A 26,190-nucleotide genomic window follows, 5' to 3' on the forward strand; every position below is an offset into this window, starting at 1 on the left:
AACATTTGTAGCTCCAGTGCAAAAATCAGCCCAGTAAAACTAATCCCAACTACTAGCGGGCAATTAGGGCACTAATACACTAAAAAAAATGATGGAAGCTGATACTGTTTAAACCACATAGCAAGAACCAGGCACTAGTACACTCTTTGCAGGCTTGTAAAGAGTATAGCTTGTAAGAGCCCAGAAACCCTTGCTCTGCCATGTGTTACTTTTGACAAGTCATAAACCTTTGCCCTCAGTTTATCTCTTCATAAAATGGACTCATAATATTCACATACTTTGCTTTGTTGCAACCACTATCAAGTTTTCAGTTATTCAAATACATCAAGTCAAGTTCCATGGCATATTTCCTACCATTTTTATTTCTGTGGGAAGAAGACTGTGCAGCTGTTCAGCACAGGAAAAATTACTATGGCTTGGCCATTGTAATGTGCTTAGAATTGGCTGATTTTTGCAGAACACATATTGGCTTACTTTTTAATATTAAATTTTCAAAAGTGGTTTTAGACTGCCAGGCATTCCCAGCTATTCTCTTTCACATGCACAAGGCTTTTGGCTCATGGGATCATGGTCCCCTTCGTGACAATGTCAAGTGACAGTGATGCCAAGGGGAAATTTCTGATGGAAGTCTTGGGAACAAGATAGCTCATCACACGTCTGCTTCTGATAACTCTGGTCACCAGAGAGCTTCTGGAGTAGAATATTTGAGTTAGGAAATGATTATATCCTCAGGTTACAAACAAAACAGAAGAGCTGTTTCCTGTCTTCTACAAAAATATGGCTGAAGTCTAGGGTTCAAGACAAACAAACAAACAAAACCAGAAAATTTACAGTATCAGGAAGAAATTATTTGAAAGTAAATGTGCATTCCTGATTGGTGTTTCTTCTCTTGGAACCAGCTACGTAGTAAGGAATAAAACTAAAAGCTAAACCCTAGTTTACTCTTTGAGTTCAAATTGCCTTTTGATAGCTTATCTGAAGGATTTTAAAAGCCACCAAGCTCAGATCATTTATTTCTGAATAAAAAGTGAAAAGGTTTAAGTGAAATAAATGTGAAAGGTAGAGGAAAAGTGCAGAATGAAAAGGGGGTTTAAAGAGGAGCATAAACCAGAACCAGAGATGCCCATAGGGACTGCAGTAACAGGACCTTCCTGAAGATTCAGAAATTTCTGGAGAAGTTTGGGAGACTAATGAAATTGGTAAACAGCAAAATGCGACTGAGAAAGCCCAGGAGAAGAAAAACTTAGAGAGAGAAAGACATAACTTGAATTACAGCAGGAAGAAGCGCATTAGATTAATTAATTAATTCAATTTAGGAAAAAGTGACTTGATGTTTGGTAATGTGACTTGTATTAGAATCAGTGGACAAAGCAGCCTAACCCAAGAGCTGGAGAAGGACATGTACAGATCTGGGCAAAGCCTGCTGGGGCAGAAATGAGTCAATACCTCTATATCTGGGAGTTGCTGTGAAGAGATAGGACCATGTGGTATGGAGAGCTCACCATTCTCCCTATTCTCAAATTTTAAGGCCACCTACTCCAACCAGTCTTGCAGTGGAAACCACCATACCTGGTAGTTAGACAAGATTTCCCGCATTCAGTTAGTTTTTAATGAGCTGAGGGATAAATCTGTATTTATCCCACATTATTATTGTTGTCATCCTCTATTTCTATGATTATGAACTTGCTATCTCCCTGCTTCCAAGATACAACAGCATTCCAAAGTTTTATCACATATGGACTCTCCACCATAACCCCATCTTACCTTAACCTTGAGCCACAGATACAAACCATCTTTAGCAGCAGATCTTTAGAAGAACTGATCTTCCCCAAAGTAAAAGTTTTCTATATCTCCATGTTTATCAACATAATGGAATGATTTGGACATTAAAAAAGCCATCACTTTTCAAAATTAATTCTGCTAACAATATTGGAAGCTACAATAACATGAAAGCAATAATAACACTGTGTTTGGTTGGCAGATATTTTTTAATAGACTAAGTAATAACTAAGCTGTAAGACCTGAATAAATAGACAAGACAGTAAGAAAAGGAAAAAGTACTCTGCTTCAAAAGGGATGAAAATAAAGGGTTGGGCCCCATATGATGGTCTGAGGCCATCATATTATGCGAATCCCTCAAATCAATTTGGCAAATGTAGTTCCCACAGCATACAAATTAATGAAATTTTCATTGGCCTGTGCCCTAAATTCAAAATCAAATGAAATTAAACTCTTTTTAATGATGCCTTAAGGTAGAGTGCTCATATCTTTAATTTCTGCTGACATATATATCTTGAGGTTCTGTTTCAAAACTTCTCTCAGCTTATTCATAGAGTGCAAATGAAATCCACGAGTCATTAAAAGCTTATTGAATGACACAGTCAATGAAGCAACAATCTCCTTAGGTAACCAGACAGAAGAAATTATTGCAGACAGGGCCTTCCTTGCATAGATGTCCACATAAAATTGGTACAGAAATCAGTCATATGACCCTGTGACTAAAATTGAAGAGACACACAGTCCATTTTGTTAGGATAGAAAACCACCCAGGTGTTAGAAGAAGAATAGCCAGCACAGTGTAAGCTCTAGTAATGATATATTAAAAGAGAGATGTCAAATAATGCTTCATTTCAAGGACACTATCTGGTGATGCATGTAAGGCCAGTAGGGGAAGAAACAGCAACTCATTGTGCTGACCTTGGACTCTGGATTTTTAACATAATTTTCTCAATCCTGTCTATGAGAAGAAAATTAACTCCCTTTTCAGGCTCTAGCTTTTGATTTTGGAAACGAGCATATATGTGATGTTAACTGGGTGAAACTGCAAGAGATTCAAGTAGCCATCTGTAGGCCCAGGGATGTGCACTTCCCCTCCATAAAGCCCATCATGTCTTGCTGCTAGTAAGATAGGAAGATATGAAGGGAACGTTTTACCTCCTGCACCATCCCCCAGGCCACACCCTACCAACAACCTACAGCTGACTTATTTCTTTAGAGCATCTCCACCGAGGGCTCGACACTTCAAAATTCAGACATGGGAGTGGTGTTCAAATGACTGATCATCAGAGAGGCTGTGATGGCCAGCTCTGAAAAGAGTGGCATATGGAAGTGAAACAGCTTTTCTAAAGCCATAAACTGTCACACTTGCATAGGATTGTGCAAGTAGTACAATTCGCAGGGCTTTACCATACTTAAAAATTTGATTGCACAGTCTAGGAAAACAAGTTGCTTGAAGTGACTGCAATATATTATGGCAATGACTCCAAAAGAACACAAAAAAATGGATTGAAAGGCAGAAAGCTCTTTAAAAATACCAAGGTGTTTATCCAGGCAATATTTTTGTAAGACTGAGTTATCAGTGTCTCACATGAGGTGTCTACTGTTAATGGAGATTAGATCTTCCTTGATGCATGAAAACACAGAGTAGAAGTCTGGAGAAAGCATTATAGCAGAAGGTGAAGGCAAATTTCTTGCTGTCTCCCTAGAAATCTCTACGTGGTTTGTTATCATTTCTGTTCCATATATTTGATAGGCCTTTAAATAAGGTATCCAAATACTCATAAGGAAATAAATAAATAAACACATAAATGTGACCATTTTGGAACAAGAAAGACCAAATTATCCTAACAGTGGAGAGGATAAATCCACCGGTATCCTTTCCAGCCTTTTATGGAATTTTTTACAATAGAGCATATTGTCATGTAAGTGATTTGTGTTTAAGCATTTGGGTTTACAGCTGAGTGGAAAGGTTGGAACAGATTTGGCAGTTCTGCCCAAGAGGATAATATGTTCCACATGGTTGCCAAGGCTGGTCTGGAGAGCTGCCAGTGGATCTACAACCATCCATCAAGAATGAGCAAAAAGCAGTAGGGAGCCAGCAAAGCTCCCCAGCTCGTTAGGTACTTCTGCCTTCACATAGAGCCTTGCTGCTTATAGCTCACTGCTTCTCTGCAAAGATGGGCTGCAGATATCTATACAGCATTGGTGACATACGTTTGAAAATCTGACCAGAATGCAGTGTTGGTATGCAGTGATTGTCAAAAACATTAGTGTTTAGTCAACATATTTTCTCAGGTATAGATATCTTCCTCCCTCTTAGCTATGTTTAAAGTTAGTATTTGTTATCCTACCCAGTTCACTGTTGAAAACATGCAAGAGTGATCCCCAGTGTGTGAGAATTTTGTTTCCTCTCCTGCACCGCCAGTTCCATGAAGGAAATCAGGCCAGGACTGCAAGGAGGGGCTGCTGCTGCTCTCCCACGTTCTCAGCCACATTTGTCACAGTTAGCTACACCAAGTGATGGGCTGAGAAAGTACTGGGCCAGGTGCCTTTGGCAAGGCATCAGCTCCCACTTCACTAATACAGGACAAGGTCTATAAATCAAAATTTTGACATAGAGGGGGTATTTTGACCCAAACCACATCAGGAAATTAGTTATGTAGCTATTTCTTTTTTCTTTTTTTTTTACTTAGACAGGTTTCTTTAGTGAAAAATTGCACAATACTTTGTGTTTACTTTAAGTGCCTCATCTCCTTCTTCCATATGAAATTCTGAAAACTAATACTGCATCTAACCCACAATGGCTGGAGAGAGAAAGCTTGAAACCCTAAACCTCAGAGATGGAAAATATAAAACATGTACAACTCTTGGCTTTCAAGTCATTATGATGCACTCTGGTTTTATTACTATTATTTTGGAATAGCAACAAATTCTGGTGTGCTGGCAGGGACCATGCTATGCAGTTCTGTAATCTCAGATGTGAGAGCATATATGAGGGGAAGTCTAAATCTACCTCCAAATACAGACTGCACAGCCATGTAAGCCACCTGCATCTTTTTACCTATATAATTTATTTATCCTTGTGCAATCTCCTGCATTAACAGTTGGTAAAAGACCATCTCTCAGAAGGACAAGTAATAAGGGAGGGAAAAGGTAAACAAACAGACAATTCCTAATACATTGCAGCAATAACTGTTTTCATCTCCAAAGTAGTAAGATTGTCAAAGTTGGAGGACCTTTCCAGATTTCACAGACAATATTTAAGACCCTGTTATTTTGGGGGATTTTATTTGTGGTTTTGGAGAGGTGGGTGGGGTTGTTGTACTAACTTACGAGAGGCAGGGCTGAGTATTAACTTTTGATTGCCCCTGGAGTGTCTCCATGCCATCCAGCATTAGGGGTCCAACAGGTGCTCTGCACCACTCTGTGGCAGGTCTTGTCTTTCTTCAAATTTAAGAGGTACACAGAAAACCAATCTGCTACCTATTTCCTATGGAGAAGATACAGACTGCCTAAATTGCACTTTGTTATCCCTCAGATGAAGTGATTTCCCTAAAATTGCATAAATGGCAAATTTAATGAAGCTGATGCCTTTGAAGACCATCAGAATGAATTCTTTTCTAGCAAGTTCAGGTTCCTAAGTGAAGTTGGGGCAGATTCATGCCTCAGTTTTTCAGTTATATTAATTTACACAAGCATGCTTGTCTTGCGCTGGGAAACTTGTCCTAGCACTATTGCCTGAAGAGAAACAACAAACTTTTCATTATTATTCCCGCACAAATGTATGTACTGAGAAGAACTGCATCACATGAAGTGTTCTGTGGTAGTTCCAGATTTACTTCCAATCAAATGGGTCTAGGGGCTCAGTGCTGACAATCATTTCCAAGTAACCCCACACACCCCCACACCCACTCATAGCCTCATTTCATGTTGTTTTCATGTGTGCACTACTAGTTACAGTAAGAGCCAGGTAAAAATGCTCACACTGATGGCTGGCATTCAGTGAGAGTGCCAGAGAGGAGTAGTAGGTCCAGCTAAGACATTTTCTTACACAGGCAAATACAATCCATCTACTCTGTCATCAGACAAGCTCCTGGTGTACTGAAGGATGAGTGATTTCATGCTGTAGACTCATCTAGAAGCCTTTAGAAGCCAGGCTGCTACTGATGATCCACTCAAAATGATCCACGGAGAAACAAAACACTTTTCTCAAACTAGCACACCAGTGTCACCCAGTGCTGAGAATCACCCATGAGCTGCAGGGAGGGTGTTCTCCTGCCTTCAGATAGGTCTCTTGGGCTTAATGGACTCATCAGTTTAGTTATAGATGCAAAATAATGGAACATAAAATATAAAGACACCTTTCCTATCATTGTAAAAATATGGCACACAGAAGATCTGTCTTGCTAAATAAGATAAAGTCATTTTTACATAATCACTAACCAGAGAAAAACCACAAATGCACACTCAGATAATGGGGTATCTGTGGTAAGACACCCCTTTTTAACTTTCCTTCAGTTTAGATACAAAAGTGCAGATTTGAGGAGCAACATTTGCTGTCCTGCTCTGTTCATTGCAGTTGTATTTGAGCCTTGGAAAGCAGTAGCAGATTTACTCTGTTAATACCCATGTGTTGTGAGCTGAGGACAAACAAGGTGAAGTGAATTGATCAAACACAGCGCAGGCTACAACCAAACACCCAAGGCCTCTGCCAGTGCTTCAGACACAGAGTGGCTCAAGCACTTCAAGTGCTCAGTGCCCACACTCTCCTGTCTCCCTGGTGGTACACTAACATCATTTTTTCATTGGATAATGACAAACGAAAAATATCTTTAAAACTGTATTAGCCTTCTGGCTCTCACCCCATGCCCCATGGTTAGTGCACTTCTTTCCTCCTCCTCCCCTTCCTCCTATTGAAACTTTCTCCTAGTGTTCTCTCATTTTAGAGGCTCTTAATTAAAATAACCTTCTAGTTTTCCATATAATAAATATTTTATTCCTTACAGCAAATATGACTAAGTAAAACCACCTTTAGCTCTAAAACTACTAATGGCTAATCTAGTTAAAGATCTGTGGATTAAAAATTTACTTTTTTCCCTTTTTCTTGTCACATTCTACTTGCTGTAGAGTTGTCTGGCCAAATGACAGCCTCGCACAAAGAATAATTTCTGGGCAATGGGTTCTCTAAGACTATAAAGTATGCTGGAAGCAAGACAAGCAAAGTCTTCTAGAATCAAAATGGATCTGATCCCATAAATAATGAGTCCTAATTGGGGATCCTTTATGGAATTCAAATAAGGAATATTTGAGGGTAAAAAAAAAGGGTAAAAAAATATAAGGGTAAAAAAAAAAGGTATATATAAGGGTAAAAAAAAAAAAAAACAGATGTGTTTTCACAAGCAAAACCAAAAACATCAATGTCACCAGTACAAAATTCTGCCACTAAATCAAAGTTACAGCATGAGGGTACAAAACTAATTTAGGAATGCCTGGGCAAGTGAAGCTTAACTATTTATTTTCATTAAGTGTCTTCCCTAATCACATTCCTCTCTTCTCATACTCTTTCTCCAAAGAACACACCATGTTTGGAGAAGAAAGTGAGTGTCAAATCTGCAGGGGCTGCTGCAGGTGAACAGTTGGTTGGCTGAGCTCCCTCACCCCACCTCAGGGCTGTTGAAGATATCCCAGCCATCCTAACCCCCCACATCTTCCCTATCAGTTCCCAGCTCCTGGGGCAGGTAGCACAAGAGGTCCCATGCAGGGCCCCACTGGATTTTTCTGCAGGCCACGTATGATCTCCAGCAGAGGCAATGGAGGTCCAGGCTAGGAGAGAGCCTAGACTGGTTCCCATTTCTGAAGTCTCAGTTTCATACTCCACCATCAGCCACAACTGCTGTATTAGTGTCACAAGGTACATACCTCTTGAGTTCTTAAAATACCCGTTTATAAACCTGCTGCCCCTTAATTTGTCTAAGGAATCCCTTTTTGTCTCTGCAAGTACTCTCACCTCCTGGCAAAAAGTAGCAGCAGTCTATGTTCTGTGTAGGGAAGCACATTTTATAGTCAGTGTCCCTCAGTTCTTGTATTGCAGAATTTGGGTGAACTACTGTATTGCATTCAAACTTATTTACAAACGTTTGAATTATACATAACACAAGCACACCCTCCTGCCTTTCTGTCCCAGCTGAGCAGCCCTACATTTTCTGTCTCTGTAAGACACTGGTGAATACTGAACAAAACTCATATCAGCACCAAGGCTTAGGTGGTGATCTGAACAGTGACTCTTCCCACACTGAAAAGTTACTGTTATATCCTACCCTAATTTCCTACCCTCTGTCAGCTTTCCTTTTGCAAAAAAAAAAAACTTTTTTCAAGTATCCTGTCAACTTAGTTGATTTTTTGTGGAAGTCATCATAGATTATATCCTCTGATTCCCCTTGCTTAATTGCACCATTATTCAGCAGATAGTGAAACAGGAATTCCTGAATCAGTTGATGCTTATTCATATACTCAGAGGCCTTTTTCTTTATTATAGACATTGTCATCTTCTCACGGATGGGAATCCAATTTGTCAGTATGCAGTTTCCACGATCCATGGTATTAGCTCAGAAGAGGAAAGAATCAAGGAAGCTAGCCCAAACCTATAGCAAATATGCACTGATAGAGTAGTTCTCCACATATGTCTGCCATGGATCTATTTCCTTGCTGTCTCAAGCCTGGCATAGCTGCTCACATCTGTACTGTGTCCATACAAATTGCTGTAATGGGAGAGTTCTTATTCAGGGACACTACAAAACTCCTTGCACAGTGGCAAGAATGGAAACCCTCTCTGTATCCTTCCTACTCTTCTAAAGTAGCTTGGTGAGACAGCTCCCTATGCTCTTTTCCAGAAGCAGTCTTGCTGAAGCCTGTGTCTTGGCTAGAGTTGTTGACAATATTTACCAGCAGATACCTTTTCTTTAGTTTTGGAGTCATTAAAGGGGATTTTTCCCTTTTGGCACATGCAGTTCAAAACAGGGTTGGCAGCTACACCTGAGTAGCTCTGACACTTCTGCTCCAGCACCTTCCAGCCTCATATGTCTGTTTTGTCCTGTACAGCACCTTGTCAACCCTTGCTGCTGGTCACTGTAATCACTTATAGTACTTTTATTTGCAGTTGTGTTAACTTGCTTGCCCAAATCTGTCGATACCTTGCAAGGTCAAGGTGTGGCATCAGCCACTCTTCCACTTGGCCAGGTCTTAGCTAAGTGATCTTTTCCTGAATTAGGCAGCACCTCCATTTAACTTTCACCATTCTGTCTCCTTGCACTGCAGGACTGCCAGAGGAACACAACAGGACAGCACTGCGAGCAGTGTCCCGATGGCTTCATTGGCGACGCTGTCAGGGGAGTGCCCACCTTCTGCCAGCCCTGCCCCTGCCCCCTGCCAGCACTTGCCAAGTATGTAAAGACTCTTTGCTTCTCTTCCATTTGGCTTGCATTTAGCCCTTTCCAAGGTGGGGCCAGCATCCCTTCCTGAATGCAGGAGACAAAGGCTGCTGCCCTTAGCAAACACAGGGGTAAATAAGAGGACTAACAGCTGCTCATGTTTACAACCACAGGAAACAGCATTTCATTTAGAAGGTGTAAAATATCTTTAAATGCTCATACCAATTCTTACCAAGAGGGAGGAGAATGAGAAAGTTCAAGTTCACCCTTTTATGTAGAAGAGATTATTCAGTTGTGTGGTTGCTTTTTAAAATCCCTTAAAGAACAATTCTCAAGAAAGGTGGCATCTGAGATTTATGTGGTTGAGACAGAAAAAAAAAAAAAGCAGACAGAAAGTTCAATCCATGTCACCTGAAGGGTAAAACCAAACAAAAAAAAAGCCTGAGTTTGCAGTCCCCAGAGTCTACAGCAGCTGGATCTGGTTAGCACAGTAACAGTTCAAAGTGCTGAAACATCCTGTGACAGTTACAGTACCCCTTCAACTGATGCCCAGCTACTTTTGGGTAAGAAACTCTGAAGCCTGACAGAAAACCAAAACCAAGTCAAAGAACTCCAGATGTTGTGTGCTTTGTGTCTTCAGAAAAAAAAGGAAAGGAAAGGAAAGGAAAGGAAAGGAAAGGAAAGGAAAGGAAAGGAAAGGAAAGGAAAGGAAAGGAAAGGAAAGGAAAGGAAAGGAAAGGAAAGGAAAGGAAAGGAAAGGAAAGGAAAGGAAAGGAAAGGAAAGGAAAGGAAAGGAAAGGAAAGGAAAAGAAAAAGAAGACTACAAGCCAAAACCAGCCATTAGAAACAATTAGTGGCATGTCAGTAATGCAGCTGAAAGAAATTATCAGCTTCCTCTTGCCCAGACTCATGCTCTGGGAGAGAGGTATCTATGTGAATCCCACCACAGGGAGATGCTAGTAAATAGTTGCCAAGAGGCTGATGCTGGTTTTCAGGGAGCTAGCTATTCCTCTTGTGTTGTTTTCCATCCTGCTTTTGGCAGGACGTCACAGCAAACGGAATTTCATCCTTACGGTATTTGTTTGCTGTTGCTATAGGATTACTCACACAACCTTAATGTGGGATGAGCTCCATTTTGCTCAGCTTCTCAGGGCTCAAACTGGCAAAGGAACAAAATCACTCTGGCCAAATTCCCTCAGATCCCTTCTTGGCTTTTGCAGTGAGCCAGTGTTTGTTGAAAAACTTCAGCTTTGCCTGGATTACAGAGAAAATCCTCCAGAGACAGTGGAAGAACCTGGCTTTGCTCACATGTAGAAAGGCTTAGGAGTGAACAAGCTCACAGACGAAGCAAACTATTCCTTCCAGTTTCAGTAGCAGCTGTAATGCCTGAAAAATTAGAAATACAACAGTCAGGAGCAGTGTTTTTTTCTTGGCGAAGTGGCTTTTGTAACCTGTTGGGCACAGAGCAGCCACTTTGGTGTAAGAAGCTGTTCTCTGAGCCACAACCTGGGCTGCACATGCCTGAGGTACTTCCACATGAGCCTCAGGCTCTACCAAGCAAGGTTAGCGAGGCAAGGTCTGGTCTGTGCTCCCTACAGCTCGATTTGACGCAGGGTGACTGGGTCTGCATTCACCCAGACCCTGCCCTATGTTGCAGCCCAAAGGCTCTGCAGAGGTGCTCCCTGAGAGCAGGGAGCTGGATGGTCCACCCGGCCACTGAGCAGGGCTCAGGGCAGTGGGGCCAGCAGGGACTATGGCTACAGCCTTTCTCTGCCAGTGCTGTGGGAGATGGCAGCAGAGGCCAAGGAGCATTCCCAGTTTCAACATGCTCCTTAGCTAGGGACAATATGCCCCTGCTGTTCCAGACCACTAGGGAGAAGGAAACCCCAAACCCAAAACTCAGCAGCATGGGGTTGGGAAGGGAGAACAAATGTTGCAAGAAACCTGAATGCAGATGCCTCAATATTAGCATCAATACATGGCTTGGACTTGATGAGCCTCAAGGGTCCCTTCATCTCAGAATATTCTATGTTCCATGAATTGTCTCCCCTTTGAAACTACGTCAGTAAAAATCCACTTTGCTTCCTTGGTTTTCCCTCAGAAAAGTCCTGAAGGTAGTAATTAAAGGAACGCCCCATCCCAAGTTGCCTCATACCCCTATTTAAATAATGCGCAGAAATTGCCTGTTCAGCTTCTTGCATGAGACAGACCTGACCACAGAAATAGTCTTCAGCTGGGGCTGGAACAGGCAAAAAAAAAAATTGAGCAACATTAAGCTTTACCAAAGCTTAACTAAATTCAAAGAAAAAATGTTCTTTATTAGTTGGATTTTTTTTCAATTTTCCTTCATTAATCCTACTACATATAAAGAATAAGACAAAACAATAACTCTACCAGAAGGAGAGAAGCATTAAATGGCTTAAAAAACATCCAAAGGATGTTGTTTTTTACCCTGTTTTACTTTGGAAATAGAATACCTAATCTGTAAACTGACAGATTCACCAGATAGGTATTTTTTCCAGGAATTCAGCAGTGTCGCTAGATTTTCTGACCAGGCTGTCTTCATATCTTCTATCCTGGGAACTTTTGGAGTAACTTTTGGACATTACACATGAAGTGTAATGTCATCTCCTTGGAACAAAAAAAGGAGGATGGAGGTTGTTTCACAGTCCAGCAGATGTTACTTCTTTTCAAACGCAAGAGAATTATAAAGCCTTTTTTCCCCCTAAAAGTTCACAAAAAGTATAAAACTTGAGGAAGATTTCAGTCCTACTTCATAACTTAGATCCACAATGTGGTTTTCGCAACTACGTGAAGGAATTAGACTTGGTTAAAGGAGAGGAAGCCTGCCAAACTATTGTGACTCTCTCAACACGTTCTTGTAAAAGCCACACAGCAGTTAATTTGTAAATTCTGTGAGAAGAATTTCACTTTATGTTCTTTCTGGTTACACCAAATATTTTGAGACAGCAAAGATCCAGACAGATTTTTTGCCTCTGGTTGTTCAACCAGTTGAGAAACACTGGCAGGAACTGAAAATATGCGGGAATTCTCATCAGCTTTCAATGCTGTTTGTTCCTGGAACAAGCAGTGCATGGATCATGCACTTTCCCACCGCTCTGAGTCTCTTGTCCTGTGTGAAATGGATGCAACCCAGCCACAGCTGCCCAGCACCATATGACTGAGGAGCTGTGTTTTAGCAACCATGGGCCTGCAGCTGGAAACTGCTGCCACTCACTACTCTGATTGCATTCTAGTGCTGGCAGAAATTTATTCACACATATTGCAAACTAACTAGAAACATCTTAGGACTGTATCTCTTTTTTCCTGTAAATGTATTTAAGCCATGTCCATCACCGTCTTTGAAATACACATAAAATTTGCACTTTTCACATCTGGCTACTGCTGTTTCTTGGGTCTCATATTTATTTGAATATTTGTTAAATCCAAAAAAACATAAGAAAACAAAGTAATTCATGATTTAGAATCACAGCAGTAGAAATTACAGCCCGAGCCATTACTGCAGTCAGCATCTCTCCTTGGCATGATGGTCTCAGAAGAGGCTGCAGACTCTTTCCAACCTTCTTGGAAAGATGGTAGAGCAGCCCTGGTTACTGTAAACTCAGTTACTCTGCATGACGACAGCATTACTGAAGTCAGCCTTCATCACTAGGAACTTCCAGATTGGAATTTGAGAAAAACTGTAGGATCTGCACAGGAAACTGCTGCCCCCGTTCCAAAATCTCAGTTCTTGAAGTGCTCAGTGCAGTGTCTTCCACAAACAATATTTTACCCCTTGGGATAATAGACAGGAAACAATTGGGTTCACATGACATACACATTTATGATAAGTCCCTTGTCTAAAGTGTATCAAAACCTGCAGATGTGTCTGATCTGCACTGCAGATCCTTTCATACCTATTCATCTGTATTTATATACCTCCATAGTTCTATACACTAATTAGTGCTTCCTAAACTAATTTAAAGCCTAAATAAGGGGTATAATATATATTACCTAGAGAGCTGAAAACCCATTCAGCAATGAACAACCAAAAGCCAGAGTTCACATTGACAAATGTCCATACTGTAACAAAGAAACGTTCACAAGTGTCTGTCACTGCCTGGTATTCTAACTATTCATCCTGATGAAATTCCAGCTTTGCAGTCTCCTGTTACAGAAAAAGTGGAAATGTGCGTTGTGTCTGCAAGGAAAACTATGCAGGACCCAACTGTGAAAGGTAAGAAACTCATAGGATGACTTGCTGGTCAGCAATACAGAAGTCCAGAATTTTTTCAAAGAATCTTGCCATACTCGGGAGAAATCTTATGCACGTGTTTTCATTAGGTAGAATTGTGTCTGTTAAATGATCTTGTTCATTTCCTATTAAAAAGCACTTAAATTTGCTGTGGAGGTGTCAGCATAAGACAGACATTTACATATTATGTATTTTGATCTAGCTCTTGTGCTGTGTGTACTTTCAAGTGGTGATCTGCCTAAAAGGAATGCAATTTAAAAGTAAAAAATACAAATCAGAAACAGCAGCTGAAGTGAAAAACATCCACCATATCAATGCCTCTTGCAATTCACCCCGTAAAATATGTAGCAGGTTTCCACCAAATAACATTTACAAAAGCAAAGGAGAAAATCCAATATTGAGTCAAATTCTTAAAGCAGATACAGCTTTTTTCATTGCATTTTAAATGCACTTCACAGGCATGATTCAATAAAGTCAAGCAAACAATTGTAACCAGTAACCAGTGTTACTTTTCAACTTTCCCTTATGTCCATAAACAATTTCCAGTAAATATTCCCTAAATAACAAAGGACACAAATAAATTGAACTATACAGCAGAAATATAACTTCATGTGCTGTAAGAGGCTCTCTTACTTGTTATGAACACACATGGATGATGTTTCAATGAATGTCAAGGGCCTGATTATAATTCAGAAATTGTCCTCGAGCAGCCAATAAATTAAAACAGCTCTAGCACAAAGACTGAGGATATAGGATGGCTCAGACAATGGCTTCCTGAACATTTCCTTTTGTTTTCCCTTAAAGCCCCTGAAGTATTTAAGTCTTTAGTCATCTGTCAATAATGGGGAAGCCTGGAATTCAAATGATGCTTAATGTAACTGTCAGAGAAGGGAGAAAAGGGATGCTTAAGATGCAAAGACAAATCAAAATGAAGAAGGTAAGATGAACAATGAACATCATCCTTACAGATGATGCAAAATCATCAGTCAATTACCTCCACATCACTAACATCATGACAACAACAGTGAAAGCAGATGGCGCAAAAATAAAACACCCACCCTTGTTTACAGGCTCATGGCTGTATTCTTTTGTTCCTTCAAAATGTCAGGTTTATACACAAAGGATAATGCAGACAATTAAAAGGTCATTGGGGTTCCTTAATGGTTATTAAAATGTCAACCCAGACTACAAGCAATACAAATCCTATGAAATTGGTAGCAGTAACATAGAAACAGCAGAAAATAACATCAGCTTTGTTTTCTAAGGGCTACTCCCCAGTCTGACACAGTGCATCTATCTCAAGGAAGGCAAAGCTGTGTCAAAAAAGCTACAGAAAGAAATCAGCCTGTCCTGGTCACTGTATTAAGAGCTTGGCTAGTTGCTGGGGTAAAGTGCAAGCAGTGACAGAGAGGATTTGCCTCTGGTCCTACTCCCATTTTTATCAGAAATATCAAAAACTGTTTCAAAGCTGGATGATGCACTGCTTGCCCCTGCCCACTTGCTAAAGAGCAAGTCCCTACTTGGCACACACTGCTGCTGGGCACTGCCAGAAAAAGGTGGTGTGCACTCACAGGCATCCTAGCTAGGAACTGAGTAAACCAGCTTCCCAAATTGAAATTTAGGAATTAATCATTTTTCTCCTGGACTTCAGCAGTAAGGCATCAGGGTGATAACTGATGCCATGCAGGTTTTGTTAATGCACAAATGTTAAAAAGAACAGATGAACAAATTACAATTTACCATCCAAAGCAAATAGATGAAAAAGATTCTTTTGGCATTGCCAGAGAAGAAGTTAATTTCTTACTCACTAATAATTACAGGAAGCAGCTATGGCTGCAGAATGAAACAAAGACCACTTTGCAGTTTTATAATGGGAGAGGAAATATTCTTTTTTAGCAAAAAAGGGTCATTTATTGATACAATCTAAGAAAAGACATTTACTCCAGGCCTCTGAAATTTTTCAGGCCATAAAGTGCAGAGATGGAGCAGAACATTTCCAGTCAGTGGCCTCTGCTCTTCTCACATCCTACCCACAATTCAAAAAAGGTTAAATGCCTCAGTACTATGAGATGTACTGAGTGGCAAAGGGGACAGTGAAGGTAACACATTTATTTTCAGCTCTGAAAGTTTCTTTTTGCTTTAAACAGCTGCTCCAGATGAGAAGTTATGGCTAATGAAAGTGAGTCATAGAAGAGCTCAGGCTGGAAGGGACCTTAAAATTCATCTGGTTCTAACCCCCTGCCATGGGCAGGGACACTTTCCACTAGACCAGTTTGCTCTATCCAGCCTGGCCTTGAACACTTCCAGCGATGGGGCATTCACAGCTTCTCTGGGAAACCTGTTCTGGTGCCTCAGGTGGTCATAAAAAGCAGCACTTGCAAAATGTATCTGTGGGGATATGGGGGAATGTCCTCTACGTTCCTGGCAAATGAGCTGAACAGTTTATTTTGGAAAAGAAGGGGGGAAATGGCCTTGTCCTGATGAGGACAGGAGAGACATGGCAGGGCTGGTGGGGATAGCACACTGTTGTTGGTAGATGTGGGCAGCAGGGAGCAAAAGGCTGGTGTGACCCCAGCCCTACTCAGTGACCTCTGTGAATGAAGCTGGTGGCCACATTAGACAGATGATCATTTGGAAAATACCAGACTACAGAAAAACAAAAAACTGAAATTTAAGACAATTGTAGCAAGACTTCCAGCATGACTGACTAGTAACTTTACCCATCACTGCCTGCTCTAACTCCCATGGGAATGGGGAATGATTCAACCAAATCATAATCATAAATGACACTCTGCACTCAGTGTTGCACTCACAGTTCTTCAGGGGGTGAACAGAACTCCCGGCCACACTTTAATTCTTTACATCTGGGTCACCCAAATGATAAAATCTGCACCAAAGATTCTGGCAGTGCTGCAAAGAGACAGAAAGAGCCTTTGTCATTGACAAAAGCAGTGTTTGAGGCAGCCAAATGGTTTCTATTAAGATGCTTTAAATTTTATGTGTTTCTACTGTGAGGATTCAGGACTGGAACATGAACAAAGCAGTGTTGAGGAAATTACTCTCTTTATCAAAAAAAAAACCAAACAAGAGAAAATATAGGAATAGATCAAAACTCGAAGCTTTTATCACATCTGACATATTTTCAGGGTTCAGACATGGCAGAACCTGAATTTGACTTTGTTCAGATTTTAGAAGACAACTGACCTTGATTTAGGTACCCAGCCAGAATCTGGGAAAACTAATCTGACCTGCCTCAAGTGCTCATCCTCCCTGCCTACCAACAGCAGACAGAAAAAATAGCATCTTAAACAGGACTTTGGATGGGAGACAAGGACAACATGGTGATAAAACAGAATGAGCTACAATAAATGCTTCTTACCTAAATCATTGCAGCAGCTATTCAATCCTCCAGTTCCTTCAGCCAGCAATTGTTACACCAGCCAGTTATTCCCCTCCTGTCAGGAATTCTTCATTTCCAGTTTTGGAGTATAAGTCCCTGATCTCTGAACTCCAGGCTTCTGCATCATGGGCATTAGCACTCCATGCCCACCCCACTACTAGTTCCCCTTGTGTCAATGGTTGTTTTGCAAAAGTTCCCCTTGCTTGTAGGATTAAGCACATTCCCTGATATCGGCAGAAACATCTTTAACTGAAACTATTTAATTTCCAAATAACCAAATCTGTTACTACCTCTTTGCTTAGAGCCAGTGATCATCCAGGAGTGTTATATCGCTGGTGCGTCTATACTCTGAAAAACTACCATAATATTGACATGCCTCTCATTTTAAGATGTAGAAATTTCTCAACTGAAATGCTTCCCAAACATAACAAGACATGATAAGAAATTTGGACCTATTTCAGGCTTTCACTGGTGTGCCTGGTACCCACCTCCCTCTCTCCCTCTGCAGACCAAGAAAGGAATCTTCCCTGGCTCTCAGGTTTTTACCCTCATCCAACAGGATAACATCAAACAGATCTGAAAAAAGAGTCTGGTTCAGGGCCTATGCTGTTTTCCAAAACCAGAAGCCACCCCAATATCTCACCGTAGAAGTATTTCTATAAACATTTCCTGGGCAGTACTTTTTATGTATATTTATAATAGAAATAAAGTCTGAGCTTCCTCTGAGTTTCAGCATCCTGAAATGCGGCCTCTTACCCCAGTTTCCTATATAACACAATATAGTTGGTGAGATACAGAGCTGAAAGAGACCAAAACAAACACTGTAGAGCTGCCTTGCTGCCAAGGTAATTCTGTCACAGATTTTAAAACAATAGGGAGAAAATCATTTCACTGCAAAAGGAACACAGAAAAAATAAATTAATGCAGACTGGTATGCTTGAGATACCAGGGGTGTTCCAGAAGGGGAAAATATATAACAGTACAGATTGAGATTACACAAAATAGCCTCTGTAGGAGTAAAGCTCCTAATTAGCTTTCTGTCCATTAGAAGCTGCAGACAATGATCAATTCCTGATAACACAAATAAGGTCAGAGAAAAAAAGGTGTCACAGACAGGAATGTCATTGTTCGTCATTGCCGGTGTTGCTCTTCCTTTCAGATGCGCCCCTGGTTACTATGGGAACCCTTTGCTAATTGGAAGCACTTGTAAAAAATGTGACTGCAATGGCAACTCAGACCCAAATCTGATTTTTGAAGACTGTGATGAAGAGACCGGCCAGTGCCGCAACTGCCTGCACCACACCAGCGGCTTCAACTGCGAACAATGCGCTCCGGGCTACTACGGGGATGCCAGACTGGCTAAAAACTGCACAGGTACTGTCTGCAGTCTGGCACAGCAGAGCTGAGCAACACAGCACAGTCTGTGGGTGATCTCCCAGAAATCAGAGATGCCTGAACCAGTTGTCAGATACCTGGGGCTCTGGGAGGCAGGTGATGGGATAATTTGGATGCCTGTTCAGTTGAATCATCCCAGGCGCCAGAGAAATATCTCTTTCCATCTCCCATGACCAAGTCTCAGATCCCAGATTCCAACATCTCTAGTGCCTGGTCAGGTTTAATGGAGGCACTGTTGTGTTCTCCTGAATCTTGTTTTAAATAAGGTTCTCTAAGAGTTCTTTGGGCAAAGTCCTCACCTTTGTGCTTGTCCACACCATGACCACTCAGGCTGATGGTGCTTAAAAACTTGAAAGTATTTTTTTTGGGAACAGGATCATCCTTCCTGTCCTGACCCAATACCCACTCACTTTTCTGCTATTTTCCACATTGGTGATATGTTCTGCATTTCCTACAAGTCTGTGTAATCTTGCTGGTTGCTGTATTTTCACACAAAAGGTACTTTCAGGGTCTGGTCAAGTGCTACCCGGAGTACCTCAGCCAAACATACCTGCACAGAGGGGTCACAAAGTTTTGTCTCCTCCAATATTGTCCTAATTTACATGGAGTTCAATCCAAACAGGGTTTTCACCTCCTACCTTGTATCCTTGCTTTGGCTCTGGAAGTTTACATCCTCTTTCAAAGCACTTAGGAACAGTCACTGTTAAAGGCAAAATGCAAGTGCTCAGAGCAAGGACCTTGGGGCTCCCTCCCAAATTCTTTGGCAGGGGTCCCTCAAGGACCAGAACACAAAGAAGGGAGACAAAGTATTTCTACCTCAGCCTGACTCAAAAGTAAGACAGTTGAAGCACACACTCAGCTTGGACCTCAGAAATGCTCCAGGGCCTCCGTGTACAGAGCTACAGGCCTCAGGGACTTAGCAATGTCTTTTTTGATCCTTCTTGCAACTCACTGTGTAATTGGACTTTGTTTTTTACTTCCTTATTATAAAGTGGTTTGGGACACACAGGATGGAGGCTGTGAGGATGCTGTGCAATCACATGCCCTTTGTGCTGCTATCTTCACTTGTAGGGGACCCCATATGATGCCATGATGGTCCTATCTGGTTTTATATTCCAGTGACAGCTGGAATTTGAGTTTGCATCTCCAGGATACAACTCATATTGCGAAGTCATGTGGTTGAATTCCATTTATGCTGAACAGGAAGAGACGGTGCTCATGCACAGTGATCCCAAAAGCCAAAGCCATGTATCCCATCCAGCTAAGAAGACATCAGCTGTGGGGAACAGCATGCCCCAAAACTCACCCTCTGCCTGGATTTAGGTAGCCAAGATGTTCATAAAATACATCATGTCTGTGATTTTGAGGTGACAAAAAAAATTCCTGTTTATAAACTTCACTGCCTGAGATGAATTAACTGCAGTTGTTCCAGGAAGTGTGGGTCCTGAATTCCATGAGGCAGGACGAACACACCCAGCACTTCACCACTGCAAACCACAGCCCACATCGTGCCCTGCCCATGGCCGAAAGCTTTAAGGACCTAAGAGTAACTTTGCCAGAAGTCTGAGAGTCACAGGCCATTCCAAGTGTCTGAGCAGGTTATGCAATAAGTGATTTTGGAAGACATCTCTGAAAGTGCAGTTTCGAAACTCAAATCAAACTTTTATCACCTCAGTACAGTTTTTCTCTTTGCACCCTTAAGGAGGTACACAGGAGTTCTCTGTACAGGCTGTTCACATAGACTTCAAATCAGTGTGGTAATTCTCTTCATTAGCAGATTTCCTTGCAGCGTTTCATCTTTGCTAAAAATAAAAAGTGCTTGGGTGCTTGAATGTGTTGTGAGAGGTACAGCTTTTCTCCTTTCAGAAGTTAATTTAATCTTGAAGTTCACTCTAGCAAATCCTGATTTTGCAGTATGATGTTTCAGAGAATTACACACTTCTCATTTCATCTTCATTTCTGCTGAGCACCACAATGTGCTGTACTTGACAGTGCTGTGCAGATTGCAGTGCATCAATACATGCACGATATTCAAACTATTTGTGTAGTTCACAGGGAAAACTTATCATTTACTTGGCTTTGCGGAAAAATTAGGAACTATTGCTTAGAATTGATTCTGAAATAAGTCAAATATCTTCTTTAAACTAAAAATAGAGAAACAAAATTATTGTAAGAATCAAGCCAGTCTGCATATTTCGATAGAGCATCTCAAAGGGTATATAAAACAAAAAAAGGCAAGACCACTAAATTAACAAGCAGCTCTATCAATCTAAAATAATTTTTTTTCCTTTTGGGTGGAAGACAAAACCTGGGTAGCTGTGAATGGTAGTTTTAAGCTGCTTTTAATTTTTTTTTAACCACATATCCTTTAGCCATAGTTCATAGCTCTTCACAAATGGCTCTCAGAAATAAAGGTAAGTTTAGAAGCTTTCCCCATCAGCAAACTATGGTATCATTGAAAGTCATAATTTCCTACTAAAATTGTGGTACCTCTTAAACAAGTAGTTGAAAAATGGTCCAGACTGCTTTTGGAATTAATTTGCTGTAATATTTTGTGTAGCAGACTCACAGGTATTCATTTAAATAAGAAGACACAATTTTATTTTCTTGAGCACCAATCTCTTTGAAATTGAGAAATATTAAAGTTTAATATTGCTACCTGGAGATAGCCCAGTTTCCATTATATAGGTAAAGAGAAATCTCTACTTTCAACTGATACTTTTCTTTCACTTCTTAAAAAAAAGAAATAACAAATTAAAAGTAATCATAGTTCCAAAAGCTGGAAGGCACAGATTGTGATAAGGTCAAAATGCTGACTGCATCAGAGAATTCATAACCAATTTCTGTTCTTACATAAGTACAAAAACTGTACCTAAACAGTGCAAAAACACTAAGAGTGTTTTACTAACACTGGCCCACTCACACAAAATTATTCTGACGTTAGTGCATGATGTTGTCTTTGAAGTTGTTCTACGTATTTTCTCTTGACAAATCCTTGAACGTGCAATGGGAAATGTAAATAGAAGGGCATTCATACATAAAAATTAATGGGCTGCAATAAAAAGGCAGTAAAATATCTTGTTATATGAGATTCTGCTGAAACCAAAAATCACAAGACCAAAATAAATTCCAGATAGATTACTGCTGTTCTTATGTTCTGCTTGAGTTTTTGTTATTGCAGTGAAGTGTTCCAAGAATATTTTAATCTTAATATTTTAAGATAATATATTTTAAAAGGCCAATTAAACCTTGAAAGAGGTTTAGAGATGTTAGATTAAAAATTGGGCTTTTTAAAAAGCCACTTGTGCTGGCAATAAAAATGTTGCTTTCTCAAGTTTGAAAAAATATAAAATGTCATTTATTCTTCATTGTAAGTGGTGGGAGATATTTACTTTTTTGATATGTTCAAGCTGACAGTGTAACTGGAGTCCACAATCAATCCCTGATAGCTGCAAAGCCTTTTTAGTGACAGCCTGACAGAGTGCTGATAAATTCCACAGGGCTGTGGAGAGATTTGTAACTAATAATTAACTTTAGTTGCCCCGCTTTTCTTAATACATGTCCTAAATGTGACCCTCTCTAGACATTGATGTACAGTGGCCCTTCTGGGCAACTCTGGCCTTGCTGACTCATGACCAAGCTTTGAACACGTAATTTCAGCAGAGGTGTTCTCACTCTTCTCTGGAAACAGAGGTGTTTCCACCTCATATTTTATTTGTTCAAATTTCACCAGTGCAAGAAACACCTTTTCCAAGTACTGAAAGGAAAATCAGTCCAAAGAGTTCTTCATATTGGTTTGAATACCCACACACAATCCTAAGTATAATATTTTCACTAGTCTTGGAAGGGGGGATTGTACATTTTGAAGATTCTTCTTTCAAAAATCCTTTCTTTTTCCCCAGCATGTAACTGTGGAGGCAGAATGTGTGACAGCCAGACTGGAGAATGCCTTGCAGACAGTCCTGAAGTTTCTACTGACACAGACTGCCCGACCATCAGTAAGAACATTATCATAAAAACACCAATAATTAATGTTGCTCTTATATTTAGAAGCTTACAAATAGTAACATAAGAGCTTGGTACTTCATTGGGCTCAGGATTTTGACAGTGGTCCCAAAGGGCACTTTAGTGTGTGAATATACACAATGTCCTGCTGATTGAGTACTTCAGCGTGTTCTCACACACTTGTCTGAGTACAGGCATATTTCCAACTCTGTGATGCAGACTACACGTCCAGGTCCAAACTGCAGAGCAGTAGGGAAGTTATCACCAAAGCCATTTCCGTAGACCTTGAGACACACTGTCTGAAAAATAATATTCTGGCCCTAAAAGCTGTCCTCCCAACTTTACCTGTGACATCCTGCATATAATTTAGGGTTTTCTAGTTGTGGTTTAATTCCATCAACAACACAGCCACTCAGTCTCTCCAGCAGGAACAGGGAGAGAATCAGAAGGGTAAAAGCCAGAAAACTTGTGCACACACAAGCCATACACACTTTTGCAAACAAAGCAAAATAATTAATTCATTCACTGCTTCCCATGGGCAGCCAGGCATCCAGCCATCTCCAGGACAGCAGGACCCCACTACCCATAATATTTACTTGGGAAGACAAATGCCATCACTCTAAATCCACAGCCCCTTCCTCCTTCTTCTCCCCACTGTACTTACTGAGCATGATGTCACACGGTCTAGAGTATCCCTTTGCTCAGCTAGGGTCATCTGTCCTGGCTGTGTCTCCTCCCAGTTTCCAGCACATCCCTAGTCTCATCACCAGCATGGCAGCACAAAACGCAGAAAGGGTCTTGGCTCTGTGTAAACTCTGCTCAGCAACAACAAAAACATCTCTACATTATCAACCCTGTGTTCAGCACAAATCCAAAACATGGCCCCATACTAGCCACTGAGATTAACTGTGCAGAAAATTACCCCAGTCAAAGCCAGTACAACATCTAATATAGATTCCTGCTGTTGACAACTTGGCATATATCCATCAGTCAGTTCCTTGCCCACTGTCTCCCACACCCTAATGATAGGGAGTATCAGGAGTAGCCTGGGGAGTTTCCAGGAGTACTATGTTGTAGCTATTGGTAACCATAGGTATTTTTCAAATGTTAGTGTATTTATACCTGTATATGATGTAGATCATGGGTTCCTGAACCAACTCCCAAGAGGGATCATGTGCCTGAAGAGCAACCAGAAGGAAAACATTCAGGGCCTGCTGAAATATTGAGCAAAAGTTTTTGTAGGAATCTGTGTTTCACATTCACCTAAGTCTCTTGCATTCAGTGTTGGCACCAGTGTCACTATAAACAAGGCGGCACTGCAATCATTCAGCAGGAACAAGGATATAGTTCAGCCAAAGCACTTTCTGAGCACATTATAACTGTGCTTTTAGAAGTTGTCCTTGTAACGAGGTAGGTGGCCAAGAGCCCATGTGCTAGACATCCTTATTTCTCATACCACTAAATTTTAAATATCAAGTTTGAGGTTCTGACAAAATGCAGTTGGTTTTGTTTGACCTTCATCTGTTGTCCTTCAAGCCACGAACATGTAGTGCCTAGGGAATAGCCAGGAAATACCTCTCCCTCACTCCCAACTGATTACAGAATCCCTGTGTCAGCCTCTTTGAGCAGTCCCATCTGGTGCTGCTCAGCTAGAAATGTCATAACTGTACTGTAGAAGTAACCTTGGAAGTGGGAGGATGAAAGTGAAAGAAAAGGGGTATCCACCAGCAAGCATCAGTGACAGAGTGAACACCATGGGTCAAGAGCACTATTGCACGCATTTAAGACACTTGCTGTAGCTGACACAAACACTAAAGAAAAATTATGCTGTCTTATTTTCTTATCAGGCTGCGATAAATGCATTTGGGATTTGACAGATGACATCCGGTTGTCAGTTCTGACGATCGACGAAAGCAAATCCACTTTATTGAGCATTTCTACGGGCGTTGCAGCTCAAAGGCGTTTGAATGACCTGAACCTCACTACCACTCATCTCCAGGTACAAACACTGATGATTTGTCTATTTTTTCATGTAGTTTGAATCTTTGAATTTCCACTCCATTCCTGTAAATTTCAATCAATCCCTGCCCTCACTAGAGAAGGAGTTTGTTTTCAGATGCACTGACTTTTTTTCCCATACACAGGAGGCAATGTCCAAAAAGAAGAATCATGCTACACTTTGGACCATCCAGGTTGATGATGCTGCAGATGAGATGAATGATCTCGTCAGAGAAGCAGAAACACTTGATGAACAGGTTTGTTTACAGCCTTCTGACGAAGCTCTGAGGGTTGGCACTTTGTCATATTCACCTGTTGGCATAAGAGGCGAGTACAGAATAGTCCCAGTTGGAAGGGACCTAAAATGATCATCTGGTTCAACCATCTAAGCAATACAGGACCCACCAAAAGTCAAAGCATCTTATTAAGGGCATTGTTCAAATGCCTCTTAAATCCTGACAGACATCGGACATCAACCATCTCTCTAGGAAACCTGTTCCAGTGTTTGACCCTCTTCATAAAAAAAATTTCTATACATCCAGTCTGACACTTCAGGGTCACTAAACAAGAGTGGGTGTGCCCTGACAGCTGGAAGAACCTTCTATTTCTATTTCTATTTTGTAACTTTCTACTTTAAATATGAAATAAAAGCATAAATGAATTATCAAGTCTTCACAGAAAAAGAAGGAGGTAAAAAGTGTGTTGAGTGTGGTTGGAGGTTTGTCACCACTCACAAAAATCTTCCCCTCAGGATTTGAGTTCCCACCTACCCCCTACACAACGTGGTTGATCTGGGATAGACACGTTGCCTTTCTCATTCACATTTTGATTTCTAATTAAGTGAAGTAACCAACACTAAACTGATGCAGATTGACTTTGGGAGCATTTGTACTATATCTATTTTACATGTATGCTCTCTTAAAATTAAATTAGTCCTGATTGGACATTTCAAAATATATTTCAAAACTGACAGTTTAAAAGATTTTTCATGTACCCACTGAGATGGGAGCTTGATCAGCACTCAAGATATTTTTAATACAATTATAATCATAAATGTTGCATCCACATCCAGCTGCCAGGCTATAAAATTAGGGTTATCAGCTCTCATCTCCCACAACACTTTCATTGCATCCTAGAAGAATATTATATATGCTATGATATATGTTAAGAGAAGAAATAGGGTTCAAAATTGCTTATCCTCTATTTTAAAAAGATAATATTAAACATCTTTCTGTTGCTGCAATATACATATATTAGTAAAATTCATCACTCTATGTATTATCAAAGATAGCCACAGCTGCTATACAACTAGATTATATTTCATGCTTATTGCAAAGTGCCAGACCTTATATTCCCCTTACCAATTCCTTCACAAGACAAATTAAAATTATACCTTAAACTAAAACTCAAATATAGGAACAGGCAGGGGGCAAAAAAGCAGCACAAAGGAAAGTGAAAGAGAAAATTTTGGTTTGTGTGGTTTTAATCAACACTTACTTAGCAGAAAGGGCACATAAAATTTATACAGACTATGCCTAAGTTCAAGAGAGCTTTTATTAAACCAACTCACACTCACAGCTCCGTACCTGTGAATATCTGTCCAAGCTCACACGCCTCAGTGTCCCTCTCTGTAGCTAGTGGGCAGACTGATTAAGGCATTTGGTTTTCTATGAATATTTTGTGAGTTTGGATAATAACATTTCATTTGCAGTACTATCTGGGGATTACTTTCCTCATTCGTCAGTTTTACTGTCCCTGAGCAAATAAATTCAGTATTTCCTCTGGTCTTTTCTCCCTGGTTACTGCTAATGCTAGTTCCACATCAATACTTGTGGTTGCTAGTAAGTCAGGTAAATAATGACCCCAGACTCTGACAATGGAAGACCACAATAGTAACTCCGAATATATTGAGCTCTTTGCTATTTCAGGGA

The 26,190-nt window shown here is 40.6% G+C and overlaps 1 protein-coding gene across 1 annotated transcript in view; it reads left to right on the forward strand.

Moving 5' to 3' along the window:
* Nucleotides 1–26,190, forward strand: part of LAMA4 (laminin subunit alpha 4) — a 98,386-nt gene that overhangs the window by 22,471 nt on the left and 49,725 nt on the right. The window contains exons 3-8 of the mRNA XM_030944595.1: nucleotides 9,094–9,218; nucleotides 13,363–13,443; nucleotides 18,021–18,235; nucleotides 22,159–22,254; nucleotides 24,109–24,260; nucleotides 24,406–24,516. Coding sequence (XP_030800455.1) covers nucleotides 9,094–9,218; nucleotides 13,363–13,443; nucleotides 18,021–18,235; nucleotides 22,159–22,254; nucleotides 24,109–24,260; nucleotides 24,406–24,516 — 780 coding nt within the window. The remainder of the gene's footprint in view (nucleotides 1–9,093; nucleotides 9,219–13,362; nucleotides 13,444–18,020; nucleotides 18,236–22,158; nucleotides 22,255–24,108; nucleotides 24,261–24,405; nucleotides 24,517–26,190) is intronic.

The sequence above is a fragment of the Camarhynchus parvulus genome, chromosome 3 (genome assembly GCF_901933205.1).
Source record: "Camarhynchus parvulus chromosome 3, STF_HiC, whole genome shotgun sequence".
Classification (NCBI taxonomy): Eukaryota; Metazoa; Chordata; class Aves; order Passeriformes; family Thraupidae; genus Camarhynchus; species Camarhynchus parvulus.